This window comes from Charadrius vociferus, unplaced genomic scaffold (assembly GCF_000708025.1).
Source record: "Charadrius vociferus isolate BGI_N301 unplaced genomic scaffold, ASM70802v2 scaffold59, whole genome shotgun sequence".
NCBI lineage: Eukaryota > Metazoa > Chordata > Aves > Charadriiformes > Charadriidae > Charadrius > Charadrius vociferus.
This window is the reverse complement of record NW_009661371.1, coordinates 3,067,781-3,087,502: the sequence shown is the minus strand read 5'-3', so window position 1 is coordinate 3,087,502 and position 19,722 is coordinate 3,067,781. Positions and strand designations below refer to the sequence as shown.

General features: G+C 38.7%; 1 protein-coding gene across 2 annotated transcripts in view; it reads right to left on the bottom strand.

The window, feature by feature from the left end:
• The window catches only part of GUCY1B3 (guanylate cyclase 1, soluble, beta 3), a 28,774-nt gene extending 11,225 nt beyond the window's left edge, over positions 1-17,549 (bottom strand). The window contains exons 1-5 of one of the 2 annotated variants that reach the window (XM_009893706.1): positions 17,432-17,549; positions 16,294-16,412; positions 10,357-10,554; positions 1,552-1,782; positions 13-129 (exon numbers count right to left, since the gene is read on the bottom strand). In XM_009893706.1, coding sequence (XP_009892008.1) covers positions 13-129; positions 1,552-1,782; positions 10,357-10,554; positions 16,294-16,386 — 639 coding nt within the window. In that variant the 5' untranslated portion in view covers positions 16,387-16,412; positions 17,432-17,549. The remainder of the gene's footprint in view (positions 1-12; positions 130-1,551; positions 1,783-10,356; positions 10,555-16,293; positions 16,413-17,431) is intronic. The other variant, XM_009893707.1, reaches the window with a different exon arrangement.
• Between the last annotated feature and the right edge of the window lie 2,173 nt (positions 17,550-19,722).

Sequence of the window (19,722 nt, the reverse complement as noted above, 5' to 3'; positions counted from 1 at the left end):
TTCTCTAGTTACCTTGGTCCGCAGTACAAAGACTGTATTGATATGTGAGAGGATCCCATGGAAACTAATATCAATATGAGGCCGGACCAAAGAGAAAACTGACAACAGACTGCAATTTCCTGGCTGCAGCTAGAATTAAAAAAAAAAAAAAAAAAAGATTGTTATGTTCTATACTAAAAATATACAGGAAGTAATTATATGCAATTTGCCTAGATGACAAAACGGAATGGGAGAGAATATACACTTTATGCGTTTCTCCATTAAAACACAAGGGTTTTAAATTAAGGATTTTACATCAGAAGTATACTGACTTCAAAGTGAAAGTCTAGTCTGTAAGATGACTTTGCAAAATTGTGTTAGACCACATTTGTTATCTGTCAAACCGTTCCCACTCTACAGTAAAATAGCTTTCCAGTGTTCTCCTCCTAAGTGACCTCCTTCAAATTCCCTTTTCAATAAGCTGTGTTCTCTAAAGCATCAACTCTGATAATAATGATTCTGATAGACATCCTCAGTAGGCTGAGTAGTTATAGCTGTTCAGTGAATGTCCTTGGGAAAAATCTGGCAGATCTACTTCTAAAGCTCTTACAAATCTTTCTCCAAAATTCAGAGTGAAACCACCAAAACCAAAATTGCAGCAAAAAGCAAGTAACATAAAATTGCATTTTAAAAGTATGTCAATGATTCAAAAACAACATGGTATGTGCAACATTAGCCTACATAATTGTAAAGTTCATTTGATGCTTTAATCATCCTACCTTCTGCTTCTCTCATATTACTGCTTTTACCTGTTGCTTACTTTTAGAAACACTGTCAGCTCTTTCAGGCAAGAACTGAGGTATCCTACTCATATACAGAATACATAATTTTAAATGGACCTCTGAGTACTCTTTTACTGTAAATAGCAAGAGGAAATTGCAGCAGTGGCATTAAGTTCAGAACACACTCACATATGTATTTGTCACAAAAATAGTTTGGGTCATCTCAGTTAATACTGAAGCTTTTGATGTGCAAGCCAAGTATACTACTTCTGTTATTCTGCATTTCAGTTATTGTGCATCTGACAGCTTAAGTATTTGAAGACATTACTGCCAAGTAATATGTATAGACTATATACCTGCTGCTACACTACACAGTAGTATGGGCAAGACCATTTCCTGAATCCCAGGCCAAGTTGCACTGACTGTCTCACATCCACTTCAAAGAATTATCTGCCACCTTCATAGCAATATTTCAGACTGAGTTACAAGAAAGAATCAGGTATCAAGCTAACACCTAGACTATGGAGGTGATCAGGTTTTCTCTGCTCAAGCTTATTCTCTTACGGCACACAGACTTGATGATAACAAACAAAGCTGTTGCAGAATTAGGGCTATTTTCACAGTCCTTTTTCAAACAAGATGAGCACAATGTAGTACATATTACACAGTTACACAAGAATGCTTTTTAAACAGAGAATCCTAAATCTATTTTATTCATCTTTAAAAGAAACCTGTGAAGCATCTAGCATTAGGGATCTCTATGATTATTCATGTATGAGAATCATCTAACCTGTGGAAGGACTCTGTATATAGCATTGCCGCACTGTGTGACCACCAGATCTCTGTCAAATATTATGTGGAAAGGAAAAGCCTTGCAGAAAGTATAGGGACTGATGCGAGACTCTTGGGTACCGTTTTCTTCAAATCTGTCAAGGTCTTCATAGTAGTCCTCTTCTTTAGACTCTTTCTCTTCGATTAAAAACTGAATATGGTCACATTCCTCATTTCTCTGTTGAATAACCTAGAAAAATGAAGGAAAAAAAGAAACATTGGAAACTCTGCTACTTATTAATAGCTGGAATGCCACTATGAAGAAAGGAATATATTTAGAGCAGAAAGATGAATTCAGAAATTATATTTGCATCTTGAAAAGTATTATATTATAATAAGTATTATTTCTGATTTTAGAAAGTCTTTATAATTCCAGGTGACTAAATATGGCTTTGCTTAGCCACAGTTGCTCTTTGCATGAACAACATATCGAAGATCACTCAAATATAATTTATAAAGCCTGAGTGAAATGCATGTCCTGAAATCAGGGGTCAAGGCTCAGGTTATGTTTGCTTTTATTGGTACGTGCCAGAAAACAGGACTTTCCTCTCCTCTTGAATGAACATGTGGCAAGTCTTGAATTACACAGACCACTTGAATCTTTATTTTGATGAAAGCTGTTTGGAAGGTCTATAACACAACAGCAAACAGTGCTGACCAGAGGATGGGCATTTCAGTCAGCCAGAAGGAAGGTGGATGGAGCAGATGTTTGAATATTCAATCCTTACACATTCAAGCAGTGATGACTGCAAGATCAGGACCAACAGAGAAAACTAAAAGCAATGACAATCTTCTCCAAGCTGCATTCCATATTAAACAAAATCATAACAAAACCAGAGTCATCTACATCAGTCGAGTCTCAAGTAAGTGTTTTGAATATAGCATTTCACACTTCAGTAATTTTACTCAAAGTTAGTACAAATATGAAATTAATAGGGATTATTTTGTTTGCAGTGAGAATCATGTATCGCAGTATAATTAAAACTAATAGAATAACTTAATTTACTTTGAGAGGCCAAATTCACCTCTTCTCAAGCCTAATTAGATTTAATGACTGGAACAGAACAATTCTATTTACACAGTATTGTTTAGCAGCAACTTTCTGGAACATGTTGCACCTGATTCTACTTTCATGTAGAGTCTGATCTTAAAGCCACCGAAGCAAAAAAAGAATTCTTACAATCTCTAATGCATCCTGATTCTGCCCTTTACACATAGTCTAACCACAGAGATTAACAGTTACAATATGAAAACAAAACAGATATGCACAAACACTGCACTTGATCCCTACTATATTTAGTTTATTAAATATTTCTCATCCACAACTGTCAGCCATGTTAGCTGATCGGTTGGGGAGTGCTGATTCCTTTATCTGTTCCTATAAAAATGGAGGAGTGCAAAACAACAAAACAATATTTTACTGCTAAATAATGCTTAATTTAAGAAGGTAGTGTTCCTTGATCTCCTGTTTCACAATTCATTTAAAGGAAAGAGAGGCTTTTCTGGAGGACAGTTCAGAGCAGGAGTCTGATTTAGGTGCTTTATACCACGTGCTGCATTAGACTTCTCTTTCTATTGCACACGTAAGTAACTTAGAGAAAGATCTGCCTACTAATTTTACCAGCTAATGTAGGTACCTAAAGCTGTATGTATGAACAACTTCACGTGTTAATGATGATAAAACCGAATTTCCTCAAGAAACTGTGTTGGTAATCCATATGGCAGTGCGTGGCAAAGAGAAGTGGGAAATTACTAGTTAATAAGAGAGAAACCTTGGAAAGACTATGTGGTGGTCACTTAAGGAAAACAAGTTATGTGGGTTTGTCTAGGAAAATAGAACATACTAGATGGAGACCTAGTTCTCCTCTGAATTCAGGGTTTAAAGTTTCTCCATGTCTTCCTCTTCTTTTAAATCATTATCCCTGAAATTGTGAGGGACTGCGGCCATACTGAGGATTGACAGAACACAGTTACAGTCTTAGTTCTTACTTTCTATCACTCCCACAAGGTTTTATTTTATTATTACTATTATTTGGTCCAAGGATAGCTGAGATTACACACAGTAACCTTTTTCACATTGTGTAGAATTATCACTAGAATTGATCTATGCTTCCAGATAATTTCCAGTCTTGGATCTTACTTCAAAGAGTTGCTCTTGACACAATTTGTGGAGGAAAAAAAAAAGCATACTTTGGATGAAAAGCTTCTTCATTTGGCAAAGCTGTCCTAAAATTAATTTTTAAAGATCTAACACTTTTTAAGGAAATGTTCATATTAACAGCACATCACCTTCCAGAAATATTAATATTATCACCTGATGACCATCTTAGTCACTGCAGACTAGTATTCTCTTACCAGCCTGCAACTGTACTTACAGGTTTTTTTCTAGTACCATGCAGCAACTAACATATTTTTCATAACCTGCCATTTTTTTCCATTTATTAGAAATGAATGATGCATCAATAAACAAAACTCAAGTGATGGTTAAAAAAAACACCTATAAAAATAGAACTGCTACATGCTTCAAGACATCTAGCTAAGTTTGAGACTCAACCCTCCACAGATCCTACACGCTTACACAGTGATGAAGTCAGTCATCTCACACGATGTGCTACTTTCCTAAACTTTATGGATTAGAACTGTGTCAGTAACAGTGCAAAGCAGCAAACTACCCAGGCATCTTCAAGTTCATTTGCAACACTAGTTTTGAGCAGAATCCAGGGCATCTAGAAATGCTTGCTGCACTAGTGCATCACATTAGTGCAGCGAATGAGCAACAGGCCAAACACATGGAAATGTGTCACATCTACAAGATAGCCACACCACCACCTACATGCTCCTGGTAAACCTGATATGCTGTGGACACAGCTGGTTTACTAAATTTGATTCTGGTCATGCATGCACAGAAGCTACAATCATACCCCTCTCCAGGCTAAGCAAGCTACTGATTCATTCTTAAATAACTTCCCATTGGATATGTAATTTCATGATGTCTTTCCTGCTCACATCATTTACGCACTATCGAATCTTCCATTCTCACAATTTCATCCACCTTGTCAGCAAATTTAAAATGAGCAGTTCTGGCCATTGACATAATATGTTAAATTCTGTCCCTTCACCCTTGTACCTACAGATTCAACCTAATTGGCCAGATACTTATCTGACATAAAGATCTGGTCTAGATAATCTGCAGTAAGATTAACTAGAACAGAACTTATCTATTGTTCCATACTGCAAGCGAAGTTTGCAAGCCACAGAATTTCAGTATCATTTAAATATTTTTGAAGAAGCCTCTGTTAAATGCTTGACAAATGAAAGCTAAGTGACAGAAGCAACAAAGCCAGGAATCAAGTCTAATTCTTCCCCCCCTGCAGTCTTAGCTGGTGAAGTGACATCAGTGCACCATGTCTAAAAGCTCAATCACCATAGTAACTGCAGTTAAAAACTGAAGAGAAAAATCACTCTCCTGGTTTCAAAGAGAATATATAACATCTATCTGCTAACCTGCCTGTGGCTTCCAGAAGATGTATCTTCAAAGCTTGTCTTTGCTTAGCCAAGTGAGAAGTCACACCAATATTTCAGGGGAGGACAATTCAGAGAACAGTTATTTTAAAAGGAATTTGTGGTTTAATATATTTGGTGCGCTTCACACAAGATATTAAATCAAGCAGTATCACCGTGATATAGCATGTATAATGAACACATGCTATCTGTTAAACTTTCACTGATGTAGCTAAAAGACAAGACCCAATTCTCTAGATATGAGCATGTCTCCAAGATACACTCATATCTCAGCATGGGGGAGGGACAGAATGCCCTTGGACAGAGATCTTTGTCCATCAGATTGTGAAGATTAATACAAATCAGGCTTTTGCCATTTAAAGGTCAATCTACCATGCAATGCTACTTGACAAATTTCACTGCAGCTTCAGGGTGATCCTGAAGCAAAGCAGTTCACTGTGGAAATGGTACCCCTCTTAGCTTTGCACACCCGAAGTTAAAACTGCAGGGATGTCTCCACCTGGCAGCTGGTTTCAACACAGACTGTCTCACTGCACCGAACCTCCAAGTCTGGAGCTAGTGAAGTTTCTGGCTGCCTTTGTGTCAGAATTAGAGGTTGATTATGCTCCACAGTTGATTTATCTTCATACACAGCTAGCATTTTAACGTGCGGATCAGTACTGCTTGTCCTCCATGACAAGTACCTAAGTAGTTTTTAGGTCAGCTCTCCAGCTGGTCACATTCTGGCTTTGTTTTTTATATTGCTATTAGTAATGAGACAGTCTGAAATTACCATCTTGTCAAGGATTTCCTCTGGTCTTTTCTCATTTTATATTGTAAACCACCTTCCCTGTGTAAAAGAAAGATTTTGATAGTCTGCTCTCAGATAACAGAATTGCAGAAGTCTGTTTTCCCAACAGATTTTGGGGCTTTGTAGGATTGTACAACATTCTTCATTGACCCGTACCATCTGTAGCCTTGAGGGAATCCCTGTCCCGATGGCACCGTCACAGGTCACTCTCATTTATACACAAACAACCTCTGACAAGTGAAGCAAGAGAAGGCATAGCCAGAAGGCTGCTAACAGAGATCTCATGCCAAAGCTGGTCACCAGCACCATGAAGATTTTAAGTTCTCCTACTGAGACTGGCAGAACTTAAATATTCTTAGCATGTTCTCAAAGTCAGCAACTATTCTTGGGACAATACCTGTGGCAAAAATTACATAGTCTTAGCTCTATTTAGCTAAAAATGGGTTACCATATCAGGGAAGATAAGGCAAATTGGATTTGAACTAATCAATCAGTTACTGTCAACCTAGGCTTTCCTAACTCTTCAACTGGAACTGTGAATCCAAGTTCAGAACAAACTGCCTTCCTTTCAGTGCTAACAGAGTTTGCCAGAGACAAACTGAGACTTCTTTATTTCTTGCCTTCAGCACACACATATAGGTGTTAAAAAAAAGGCACATTTCCTGAAAGACACCATTCTGGAAAAAGGAAGCCCTAGTGTATTTCAGAAGAACACGTATGTATGTGTGTGTATATATATGCATATATAAAATAGTTCTGTGTGAAACTGCAGAAAGGTGATAAAATGAAACATTTTTTTTTCTATTTAGCTATTTCTCCACCCAAACCAAGAACAATATGTTTTTCTCAATATTTATTTTTCCTCTTGTGATCATGAGATTCCTCAGGTTTGCTCTACAGGTCGAGGGTGGCGATCCTTCCCCTCTACTCAGCGCTGGAGAGGCCACACCTGGAGTACTGTGTCCTGTTGTGGGCTCCTCAGTACAAGAGAGATATGGAGCTACTGGAGAGAGTCCAGTGAAGGACCTCTAAGACGACTGAGGCACTGGAGCATCTCTCATAAGAGCAAAGGCTGAGATAGCTGGCACTGTTCAGCCTGGACAAGAGAAGGCTCAGGAAGATCTCATCTATGTGTACAAACACCTGAAGGGAGGGTGCATAGAGAACGGAGCCAGGCTCTCTTCAGCGGTGCCCAGTGCCAGGACAAGAGGCAATGGGCACAAACTGAAACACAAGAGGTTCTGTCTGAACATCAGGAACACTTTTCTACTGTGAAGGGGACTGAGGGTTAGCACCCGTTGTCCAAAGAGTTTGCAGAGTCTCCATCCCTAGAGACAGCTGGAAGCTGAGCACAGAGCTGAGCAACTGGCTCTAGGTGGCTCTGCCTGAGCAAGGGGCGTTGGACAAAATGCCCTCCAGAGGTCCCTTCCAACCTCTGTCATTCTATGACTGTGTGTGAAACAAAATCTAACCACTTAACAAAATGAGAACAGTATTATTGTAAATGATGAAGATCTGCTACCACCTTCACAGAAACTGGTAATATGTAAGACAAATTCAAGCAAAATTTCATGAAAATACAGACTTAGAAGCACGTATTCCCTCAAGCAGATTTATGTAAGCATTTCTTCTAAACAACCAGAGAAGAAAAGTAGATAATAAAGTATTAAACATCAAATGGTAGATACCAACTTCACGCTTGTATAAAGAGAACTTCAGAATTTACTAAACCAGTCCTGTGTTGGATTGTTACGAAAATGGTTTGGATAAAGAGATTCGGAAGGACAACTCAGGACTCCCAGCTCTGTTCTTCCAAGTCAGAAGTCAACTCCCATAACAACATCAGAAACTTAGGGCTAGGCACTGAAGCTCTTATCAGTCCCCCCAAAAAATTCTTCCTTAAACAAAATTCTAACTAAAGTTCAAACCAAAAAATTTACAGAAGGAGCACTGACTGGTCCACAAAAACTGAGAGGATGAAAAGCAACCTCATTGTTTTTCTGTGCTATTTCAAACAATGCGTTACTAACAGCCTGAAACTCAAAAGTATTAATTTACTAAATTGTGAGGCAAGAGATCGAGACGAAAGAAGTAGGTCAATTTTTTTTTCCTGTTCTCATTTTTTTGAATAGTGTAAAACTAGTCAAGTACCACAATGGCAGACTTACTCTGCTTTAAAACCCTCCCTCCATACCATTAATGATTAATAATTAACCTATGGAGTAATGGAGGGAGACTTTCACTGTCTGTGTCTGCAAATTTTGGCAATCTCACCTTACAGAAACAAGTAGCTGATTTTTCTCTGCTTATCTACTACTGAAGTTTGTAAGCACCCGTGAAGTAAAGCACTATTTAATGTCATTAAAGGTGTCAAAAGCTAGGCTTTATTAACCAGCAGAGAGAAGAAAAAGTTCAGGGTTGAGGGCACATGACTTTCTAATAGGGACAAGCAAAAAAACAGGGTAACAGAAAATAAAATGCAGACAATATACACCTTCTTCAGTTTAGGGGTAATACTAATTTTTAGGCACCCATGTGCTTTTGGCTCAGACAGTCCAGAAGAATAGTTTGGATTTAAATTAAAATTTGTGCTCGCTTACAGTAAGTTTGACCAATACTATTAAATTTCTATTTAATTACAATACAACAATCAAATTTCCAGAAAAGCCTAACAAAGTCAAATGAAAATTATAAGTAAATTTAGAATCAATATTTAAACCTCTTTGGAACATATACTGTTTGTGAGAAGTCTAGGTGGATATCAATACTGTCCAATACAACCTTCTTCATAAAGTAACATTCAGACCGAGGACACAGTTTGTCAAAAGTTTGTTCTGGTAGCTGCTTTGCACAACTCAGATTTCTCCTCCGCCCCACCGATTACTTTTGTCTCTGTATGACCCCTCGACTACAGTGGCAGAATTCTCTCTAACAGACAGAACACCAAACCACATAAAGGAACAGATGTAGGTAAAAATAACCCAGAAAAAAACCCTGTTATTTTGAACCCAGTTCATTTCCTCAGTCTAGTTTATTTTATAGCTTGACAACAGCTGGAGAGACACAGCTGAAGAAGCTGTTGTAGGACAAGCTTGAGCAGTAAGAAAAGGGGGACAGTGTAAGCTGTTTGTGCTACCAAAATGCTTTTCAAGCAACAGCTTCAGCACTCTTGCAGCCAACTTTCCAACACGGTCCTTCTTGTCTGTCTCAACGCTTTGAATAAACAGAGACTTAAGAAGAGGATTGTTTTGATTCTGTTGCATCCTTTTATATCTGATTACTAACACCTGCTGTAAAAGTTTGAACTATGGATTTCTACAAACTAGAATCTGAACAAGGACAAGTATATCACCATCACTACACAGAACTAGCCCTTAACTATAAACCTGAGCTAGCTTCTAACAAGAAAGCTAAAAGGCAAATACTCCAATATAGAAGTACAAATACCTTTACCATTGGATTGCTTGTAAATCGCTTTTCTGAGCAAGACCATGTTTTTGTGATACACTCATGAAACTGGAACTGATTTTCTGAGTAAGCGTACAATGAAACTGCGCCAGAAATGTAATATGACTAGGAAATAGTTAAAAAGAAAAGAAAGAATGCTTGCTGTACCTGCTTAGATTCTTTTCTCCTCGATGAAAAGTATTTTATATCAGTTGCAATGTTTCTAACACGAAAGAGCTTTCATTTGCTGATTTTCTCAAGGTATATCTGCACCTTGGATCAAGCTCTGATTTTGTATCATTACATATGCAAGGCCTGATCAATTTAATCTTTCTATTGCTCTGTAGGGACACAAAGTAGAAGCCTCTTTCTCATTTCACAAGTGACTTAGCACACATGACAGTATCTAAACTCTGTGACTGAGGAGCATTTTTCCACTTCTGGGGCGGTAGGTGTATATCCAGCCACACTGTCACGCAATGATAGTACAAGGCCCACAAACACATCTTGGTTCTGGAAAGGACCTGGCACGCAGGCTGGGAGGAAAACACTGCTTGCCAGCCAGGCCGCATCAACGCACATCAGCCTCGCTGTTTGCACACAGATGAAGAATCTAGGACACAGAGACAAAATGTCTGTGTTTTCACAGAACACAGCAGACAATAAGAAATATATGCCGAATATAAAATAAAGTGGAAAAAAGCACCTCAAATAACCCAGTACCTAATTTCTGTACATGTCACTTCCCTCTTTGAATAAGAGGATATCGTTCTGAACTGTTCCTGATTGGGTCTGTTTGCAAATTAGTGCTGGCCTTCTGAGCACATGGCTGACCTGTCCTTAAAGCAACACAAATGATGATGGATCTTCTCGAGTCAGTACTGATGCCACTGCTTCACAGAGGACATCAACAATGAAAATTGTTTGCCATAACTTCACTTTTTATTTTCTTGATTCTGTCCTATTAGCATAAACTTCCAATGTGTACATCCCTTCAGACATTACCTTCATATCTATTTCTGTACCGTGGATCTGTTGAGCTACTGTTTTGATTATTCCAATGACAATATCCTGAAGACCTTCTCTTTCCGAATAGTAATGCAGAATGAGCCCCTTCCCCTTCTCCGCATCAGTGCACCTAAAGGAAGGGGCTCGCATACCCGGGTAAATAGTAGCAAGGTGGTCATGCAAAGCATCCAGATTCTGGAAGAAGAAATTAAAACATGATTATAAGGCATTCACTTATCAGTTCTGAAGAAAGTAAGTACATATTCTGTCTAATCTGAGCATCCTCTTTCTCCTACTGCTCACACTCCCTGTGCATTTGCCTTATTATTTGTAGAGCTGTCATCATAGCAGGCTTTTCAGGTAGCTTGCAATGTTCTTTCCATTGACTGTAGTAATATTTGGACAATGAATGGCATCAAAATTAGCACCATTAAAAATTACACCAGATAGTAAGAATTCATGCTTGACTAGGCTGTATTTTGAAACAATCCGATAATTAAAGACCTTGCGTGTGTTTCTCAATCCTGTACTTCATCCATTTTCACCCCCTCCAAATTCTAGTCCCTATAATCTCCTCTTCAGATGTGAATTTAGGTGTCAGATACAAATAAGCATGTCTGAATAAACATGAAACTTTTTGCTTATTCTCAATGAAACAGGCTAGTTCTGACACCATAACAGACAACCCAACTTTACAGGGCCTGACAAAGTCTCAAATTTTAAAGTAAAGATTTAAATGATTAAAAGACCAACCTCAAATACACACTTTCTTTGAAAATAACTGAAAAAATCCACAGAATATATAGAACATAACACAACTCCTGTAATAATGTTTCAGCAAAGGTTATTCAAGAAAGGAAAGAGGTCTTCAATTTTTCCACCTGATGTCCTGGACATCTTATGTATTTAAATTTAAATTTTGACGAGACAAACTGCTATCTGGAGAGGAAAGCTAAATGATATATTGATAGGCATATCTAATAAGGGCATTAAAGAGAACAATGGTATAAAAATCATACTTAGAACACAACACTATTTCCAACTTTGATTATAAAGCAATTATCAAGCTCCAGTTTGCTATTTACCATATATTTATCACAGAAAGAGCAACCTTGCTGGATAGTGTTGCAACCCACATAATCATTTCCCTATGTTCTAAAATTCATACAACACCTTTACATCTTAAGTCCAGAAAATTACTGCATCTTTTAAATGTTGTTCTCTCAGACCCCCAGGTAACTGCTAGTACCAGTCTTTGCCTATTGTCTTCTGCCAGCACAAAGGGAACTGAGGTGAAAGTATTTTCAGTGTGCCGTCCAGGCCATTCTCCACCTTTGATGAGCACATGTCGATCATCAAATTTGTGGAAGCATACTGAACTTGGTTTCATGTGAGCTGTGAAGTGCTCAAACAGCTGTCTCTTCTCCTGGGAGGCCTCCAGAGGAAATGAGACTCTTGGAAATTAATTCTGTAGGATGCACTCAGCCTGGAACTTCCCCTTTTGTTTTTTTTTAAGTTTGTTTCAAATTCATGTTTTTGTTGCCATATCAACACCTTCAAATTAAAACTTGAAGAGGCAACAATCTGAAAGTCAATTCATTCCAGCTGTTAGTGGGCATTCAATTGCAAAAAGCATAAAGCCTGAAGGTAAATTCTGTAAGAATTTTGTAGGGTTCAAGACAATGAAATTGGAAAAGACTGCTTTGAAAGAGCATGGATAAGACAAAAGCGAGAGAGCGGACTGCCTCCAAGGGAGTGCCCCACAATCTCCTTAACTGGGTGCAGAATTGCTCTTTCAGTACACATGACTCAGAACCAGCTGGGATATATTGACCTTTTGGAAGAAAACTCTTAAGGAGATATATGGGAAAAGACAAGAATCGTCCAGTTACACAGTCATCAACACCTGAAGAATTTCAAAAGGAGTTTGTTGTGGGAAATGGCCAATGCCAACAACAGAATTTTTACAAGATGGTTGTCTAATTATTAACATTTCAGTCCGACATAAGTGTTGCTAACAAATGGCAGTAGCCCCATTCTACAAGACCACTTTGGCACCTTACTACCCCATTACTGACTTCATCCAAGCAGTGGCAAGCCTGTGATATGTCCTTCAGTCTTTCTAATCTTTCAGAGTGGGGGACTTGCCCAGGATGTACTGCAGCTACTTTCCAATCCCCAATGTGTCTTTTCTCCCTATGCATGCAGATTATGGGGTGAAAAAAGAGCTTATTGTATTCAGCACCTTGCTACAACAGCAGAGATGCGCTTCCAGACGAAGGAGCTGAAATCATTCCCAGATCCTGTCATTTAGACATTGTCACTGTCCCTCCCACTCCGATTTTTTGTTGTGTTTGATCCATTCTAAATTGATATGGCAGCTCCTGGACAAACAAATGTGTCTTCTTTTTCTGTTTGTTCACCTGCTGTGGGCCAGAGGTGCAGTCAGGTACAGATAATAGCAGGTTAAGCTCTCTCCCGGAATTGTTGGCTCCTAGACTGCTCAGAGGTATACCAGACTTTGTGCTGGGACCAGAGACACTAATTCTGGAGCTTTGGACAGCAGTGATCAGCTCCATGGTGAAACACAAAGGGATCTCCAAGCAAGAACAAGCAGTGATATTAAATGAGGACACCAAGCTGTGTGGCAGGGTTGACACGCTGGAGAGGAGGGATGCCATCCAGAGGGACATGGACAGCTTTGAGTGGTGGGCCCATGCCAGCCTCATGAAGTTCAACAAGGCCAACTGCAAGGTCCTGTACTTGGTCATGGCAATCCCAAGCAGAAATACAGGCTGGGCAGAGAACCGATTGAGAACAGCCCTGAGGAGAAGGACCTGGGGGGGTCGGTGGATGAGAAGCTCAACATGAGACAGCAATGTGCATTTGCAGCCCAGAAGGCCAACCATATCCTAGGCTGCATCAAAACAAGCATGGCCAGCAGGTGAAGGGAGAGGATTCTGCCCCTCTACTCTGCTCTCGTGAGACTCCACCTGGACTACGGCATCCAGCTCCAGAGTCAGCACAAGGACACAGCCCTGTTAGAGCAAATACAGAAGAGGGCTCCAAAGATGATCAAAGGACTCAAGCACTTCTCCTATGAAGACAGGCTGAGAGAATTGGGTTTGTTCAGTCTGGAGAAGAGAAGGCTCAGGGGAGGCCTTCCAGTACCTAAAGGGGGCCTATAGGAAAGATGGGGAGGGACTCCTTATCAAAGAGTGTGGTGATAGGATGAGGGGTAACGGGTTTAGACTGAAAGAGGGTAGATTTAGATGAGATATTAGGAAGAAAATCTTTACTGTGAGGGTGGTGAGGCACTGGAACAGGTTGCCCAGGGAAGTTGTGGATGCCTCATCCCTGGAGGTGATCAAGGCCAGGCTGGATGGGGCTTTGAGCAACCTGGTCTAGTGGAAGGTGTCCCTGCCTATGGCAGGGGGGGTAGAACTAGATGATTTTTAAGGTCCCTTCCAACTCTAACCATTCTATGATTCTATGATTAGGCAGATCCTGGCCTGTCTAAAATTAAAAGAGTTGTAGTTGGCATCTGAAATACAAAGATATGCTGTTCAGCTCCGTGTGGTACAGAGCATCTGCAAACTTTTCTAAAAGAGGAATTAGTCCCCTGAAATTTATTGCACTGCAATTATGAACAACAGAATAGCCATGTAAATGATTCCCTAAATGAGAGAACTAACTACTACTCCAGTGTTTGATCTTCATTTGGTAGAAAGCTACTGACCATAACGTAAAAGGGTTTCTTATGAGTTACCTCTTTTCACACTCTCTCTTTGGCACACTGTCTTTCAGTATGATTTGCAATTTTTCCAGGCCTGTGTTTTTCACAGAAAGTATAAATATTAGATTTAGTTGCGCTATCTTTTTCCTCATTCATGAAGCTTGAAGTACCTGTGTTTTGTCTATGAATAAACTAAATTTTCTCTGAGATGTCAAGGGAAACAGGATATAAATATGAGATTTATTTTCACATGCTTTAAAAAGCTGCAGATCTCAATTATTTCATATATGCGGGACTCAGTGCAGATTTCAAGAAGCACCATTTGGAACTCTACTACGTATTTTAAGAATTTGACAAAAGTTCAGCACATTAAAACCAATCTGCACCTATTTTTGTAACAGGTATATAAATTAGTTTCCTGACCTAATCTGACTGCTGTGCGATGCAAAAATAATAAATCATGGATAACATTGATTTTCCATCATAATAAAAAGCTTAAAAGTACACTTCTGGCACAGCTACCAATACATTAGCCATGTTAAAATTTACAGAAGTATATAATAGTCAACGTCATCTGTTAACACTGAAATTCAAACAAAGCAGCCTAAAATACTGTCGTTAGAAGAATACAAATATAAACTGTTCATGCTTTTATAGGGGTTTGGTGGATACTACAAACGTGCCCAGTCTTTTCATCATCACACATGGTAAGGAATGGAAGGAGAAGTATACTATACGGAAAAGGGGATGAGGAAAAGGAATAGGGAAGGACTGGCCAAAGTGATAGAGCAATGGGCCAGCTACACCTTTTTCTTCCTCCTCCCCTATTCTTGCTCAACCCTAATTTCAATTTCAGTACAGAAGTAGTCTTTAAAAACTACATTTATCCGAAGGCTTGCTTTGAGGGCAGCCTCAATGAAGCTGTGAAATATAAAGGAAGTCACATCCCATAGACAGACAATGGTATACAGATCACACATGGTATGCACATGTTGGAGCACACACATACCCTGTCTGTCTGCCCAGCAATTACAGTCTATGGGATTTGTACAAGAAGTCTGGGTCGACTACATCTAGGATGCTCTGGAATAATCCAGGTTTTAGGGCAGGTAGTGAGACACAGAAGTAAATATTCTAGTAATCCAGCAAACTACGCACTCTTCTTTTTTCACTTATTATTGCTTGAGAGATTTTAAGGGAGCAGATGACAAGATGCTGCTAAATTTGCAGTGAAAATCAATAGAGATTTGACACTCAGCTTTTGGGCAATCTCCTGTGAAATCTTAATCAGTTCAGTGTTTTTAAACTCATTACAGAACACAGTTTTCTACAAGAGTGATATATATCACAAACCTTAAATCCAAAGTGGTTTTTTGAAGTGGACAATTTTCAGATGACAAAAAAAGGAAGCCCATTTTTTCTAGAAATCCCATTTTAGAGAACTCACTACATTTCTTCCATGCTTTTGAAAATTTGTTTTCATTTTGTTTCGTTTTACAGTGCAGTATCATGCTGTTCTGCAGTTAGAAAAGCATAAAATTTGACACTGCTGTTCTATCCAACCCTCAGATCATGGATGAAGGATAGTGTCTTAGAGATAACTGGGTATGAACCCTACTGTACATAATGTACAATTAGAAAGAACCAGTATTTATAATTAGTCAAAGAGAACTTAGGAGAAGAAATATCCTACACATCTGAAGACCACACTTTCTGTAAGTATAAACAACGTAAGTCTTTTTAATTAACACACATAGAAAATTTGAATTGGTGGGTTTTTTCATGTCTCTTGTACTCTATACTTTTGTTACATATCAAAACTCTTGTTAAAACCTTTTCTTTGCAATTTCAAATGAAATTTCAGATTTATGAATGCCTCTGCAACCCCAGCTTACCTGCCTTCTCACTCCTTTTTTATGAAATTGAACAGTCAAAGATGCTATGGGAAAATTATTACTCTATCAAGTGACTGAATAATATATCAACTGAGAGGGGAAGAGAACAACAATGACAAAACTGCTAAGCTGTAGAAAGCTCCACAGAATACAAATACCAAGGAAAAAAGTTTTCAGTCACCTCTCCACAAATAACTGGAAGATTATACAGTACAACCTTTATCTCCAAATCTCAACTGATGATCTGTTGACTAGACCATACTTCTGTCTGGTATCTGAAATAATTTGGCACAAAATTCTTACCTGCAAAAACTCTCTGACATTTGAGCCCAAGACACGTAGGATTGTATCATAACCAGATTCTTGACAAAACACAAAAAACATCTTCCCAAACATCTGAAGAATTTCCCCAGCATTTAGATCTAGTTAAAACAGGAAAGTATGATTCAGTCCAAACACTGCATTTCACACACTTTGCTTACTACTTTAATCTCGTTTTGATAAGAAAGAAAGACAGTACCTAAACTCTAACCAGATACAGTAGGTCAAGAATAGGAGAAAAACAAGATTCAGGGTCCACATGGCAAATAATGAGTATTCAATACAGAAATTTCATTAGGATTTACCAATTATTATGACTTTGCCGCGTTGTTCATTTCACACATGTATAGCATTTTAGATTTTGATAGAGATAAGAAATCACTATGTGAAAATAAAGGAACTCGGTTGTCAGTAGTGCTTGCCCCAGGGGAGTTACTTCTGGTTTACAATAGCATGAAACCACACCAGCTGCTCCAATTCAACATAACTACTACAACCATCATAGTCAACCCCATTATGGGTTCTTGGCTAATTACTGATTCAGAAAAAATTCATACCGCACTTGGTTCTGCAGATAAAATAATGCTGATGGGCATAATTCTACCTTTTAAATCCCAAACAAGAGCTGCAATGATTGAAAATTAATGTGACCCAAATCAATGGCAGATATGAAATGAGATATGTCCATGCAACAAGCATTTCTGTACCTCAGCATGATTCTTCAACAGAGAGATCGAGGACTCAGCAGCCACAGGCTGCTCTTGTGGCAGCAGTTGAAACCTGGGTGTATTAGCAAGGTAGCTACGGCAGTATATTGTTACTTCATGACCGCTTGTAATACTGACCATGTTCTGTGGATGAGGTATATTACTGCAGTTTAAGGTATACCTACGGCTTGGAATGCTTTGGAAGTAATAAAAAATCACTTCAAGGAATACAAAGAATAAAAACATCTTAGCTAAATTAAAGAAAAACCCTTTCTTCTTCAAATTCTGTCTTTGACCAATACCTTGTTTTCACTTCCTCTGTACTAAATCGTTTCTCTCTGCTAGGTGGATTTTTTTCGGAGGGGTTATCTTTTATGTGATGAATAAGCAAAGAAGATATCCATATTACTTACTAAGGACCTTGCTTGCAGCTGCAACCAGATCATAGGTTTTGGAATCATCGTAAATTATTCTGACAAGAAACTGTCCTTCTTCATCCAGCTGTGCCTCCTTCCTAAAAAGAAAACAGAACAAAATCTTTGTTTGAGGGAGAAGCACCATATCGATAAATCAATTATATAGTGTTTGGTATTAGTCTTTTAAATAAAATAAGTTTGTAGGTTTTACCTTAAAGAAGTTACTTAAGATAGAAAATTAGAAATAAATCTATTCCACATCTCCAAATCATTAAGGTACAATACAAATATTTCAGACCATGTGTGTTCTGAAAATAATAATTAGCTGTGGGAAAATGAACATGATTTTTCAGTACAGAACCTCACAAAGAAGTTGCTGAACTAATAAAGAAAGAATTTGCATTCTAAATCTGGGGAATATCCAATAATCTACCCCAAGATGGGCTCTTTAAACACCTTTTAAGTAAGTGTTTTCATTCCTTCCAATTTTGATTACACTTTATTTACAAAAGGCATGGGATGTTTTTAGCAAACATTTGCACATATCTAAATTCCAGATGTAGGTACTTAATCAAATACCTTTTTTGCAGAATTCTGCACGTGCCCAGTAGACAGAAATGCAAAAAAGGATGCTAGGATTTTGTAAGGCCTTGTTCTCACATTGCACATCAGTTCTTCATGAATGAAGTGTCACCATTTAGCTAAAGCACGATAAAAATATACATTTCTTCACTGAAGGTAACAATTCTCAACCCTAGGTTTGAGACAAGACTCATGTGTATATCACGTGCACACTTACTACTACTGCTAAATGAAAAACCAAAACGACTCCTTTGTTTTTCAGAATAATTTATTATTCTCTTCAGCTTGAACATTGAGTCAGCAGCTTGTCCAAAAGGCAGCACAACCCTATAGGGTATATTTTTTCCCCGAGGAAAACAAGTTGATAATCCTAGGCAATGAACGGTTGTGCCTTCCAAGCCTTACATTTGACACGAGTTACTAGGGGGAGCCCACAAGCGTCTTCCTCCCTGTTTTAACCCACGGCTCCCGGTGCTGCAGTGGTGGCTGAGTCCCAGCTCTCTGGAGGAGGACAAGGAGCATCTTCACAGTCAGGCAGATGCCAGGATCCTGAAGGGTCAGCTGCCCCGTGTGGCTGGTGCTGCTGCGCATACAGCATGCCAGTGGACGTGGCCACGACTCTGCCCTGTTGAAAGTGCAAGTCACGTTCTGTATTTGTGCCTCGTTCCCTGGCTTCAGCAGAGAGAGAGGGATAAGCAGGGGGCACTCTGTGGTCTCCGATGAAGCCATGCTCTATTTGTTGAAGTCCTCATCTGGCAAAGGGGCACAGCCTCTTTTCTCAGTATATTTTTTATAATAGCTGTTCACCTTCTGTTATCTCGCCTACAAGGACTCTCTATAGAGACAATGTCCTTTGCAGAAATAGTGACTGAAGAGGAGACATTTGTAGGTACTCATGCTCTCATTTATTGTGCTTAGAATGTACTTTGGCTCAGCAAATCTAGCATGACCATGGCACGGATAGTATCTTTGCAGATGGAGGGTCACTGCTACCTCGTTAAAAAGAAAAGATACCCTTTCATCTAAACTCAGATCTATGCTGCAGAACGCTTCAGAAAGACAAAAGAAAGGCAAACAGGTAGGAAAGCCTAGAAAAGAATGACTGAATGTCACCTTCTTACGTGACACCAAAACAAAAATTGGGACAGGGTGTTGTTCTTCAGAAAAAGCCTTAGAATTAGAAAAAAAAATCAAAAAGGCAGACAATGAGGTAGCTTTTTATAAAAAACTAAGTGTATGTCATGCAAATCAAGACATTCATCAACTCAGGACTGGAATAATTATTTTTCTAACATACAAATAAAAAAGAACCATGAATAAAAATTTGTTTACTAGTACCATGGTAATGAAGGGCTTTTACGAGACTAGGACAGAAATGCTCCTTGAGATAAGGCTGAAACATACAGTTTAAGAGCCCATATTTCTAACTGCTCTAAATCTCTAATGGTCATCAGAGGAATTATAAGCCTATAAAAAGTAGATTCTAAATCTACTATGTAAAATCGTACATCCTCTTTCATATCAAAATCTTTGTCTCCATCATCGTAACATAATCAACCATCAATCCAAACAAAAGTCTTTGACTGAAACTTACATTCTAATTTTCTAGAGCTGGCATAATTCATTTTAAAAATGCAATAATACAAAATAATAATGCCTGCACAACAAATAAAGCACTCACAGTTGTAGTGGAATTATCCAGCCAT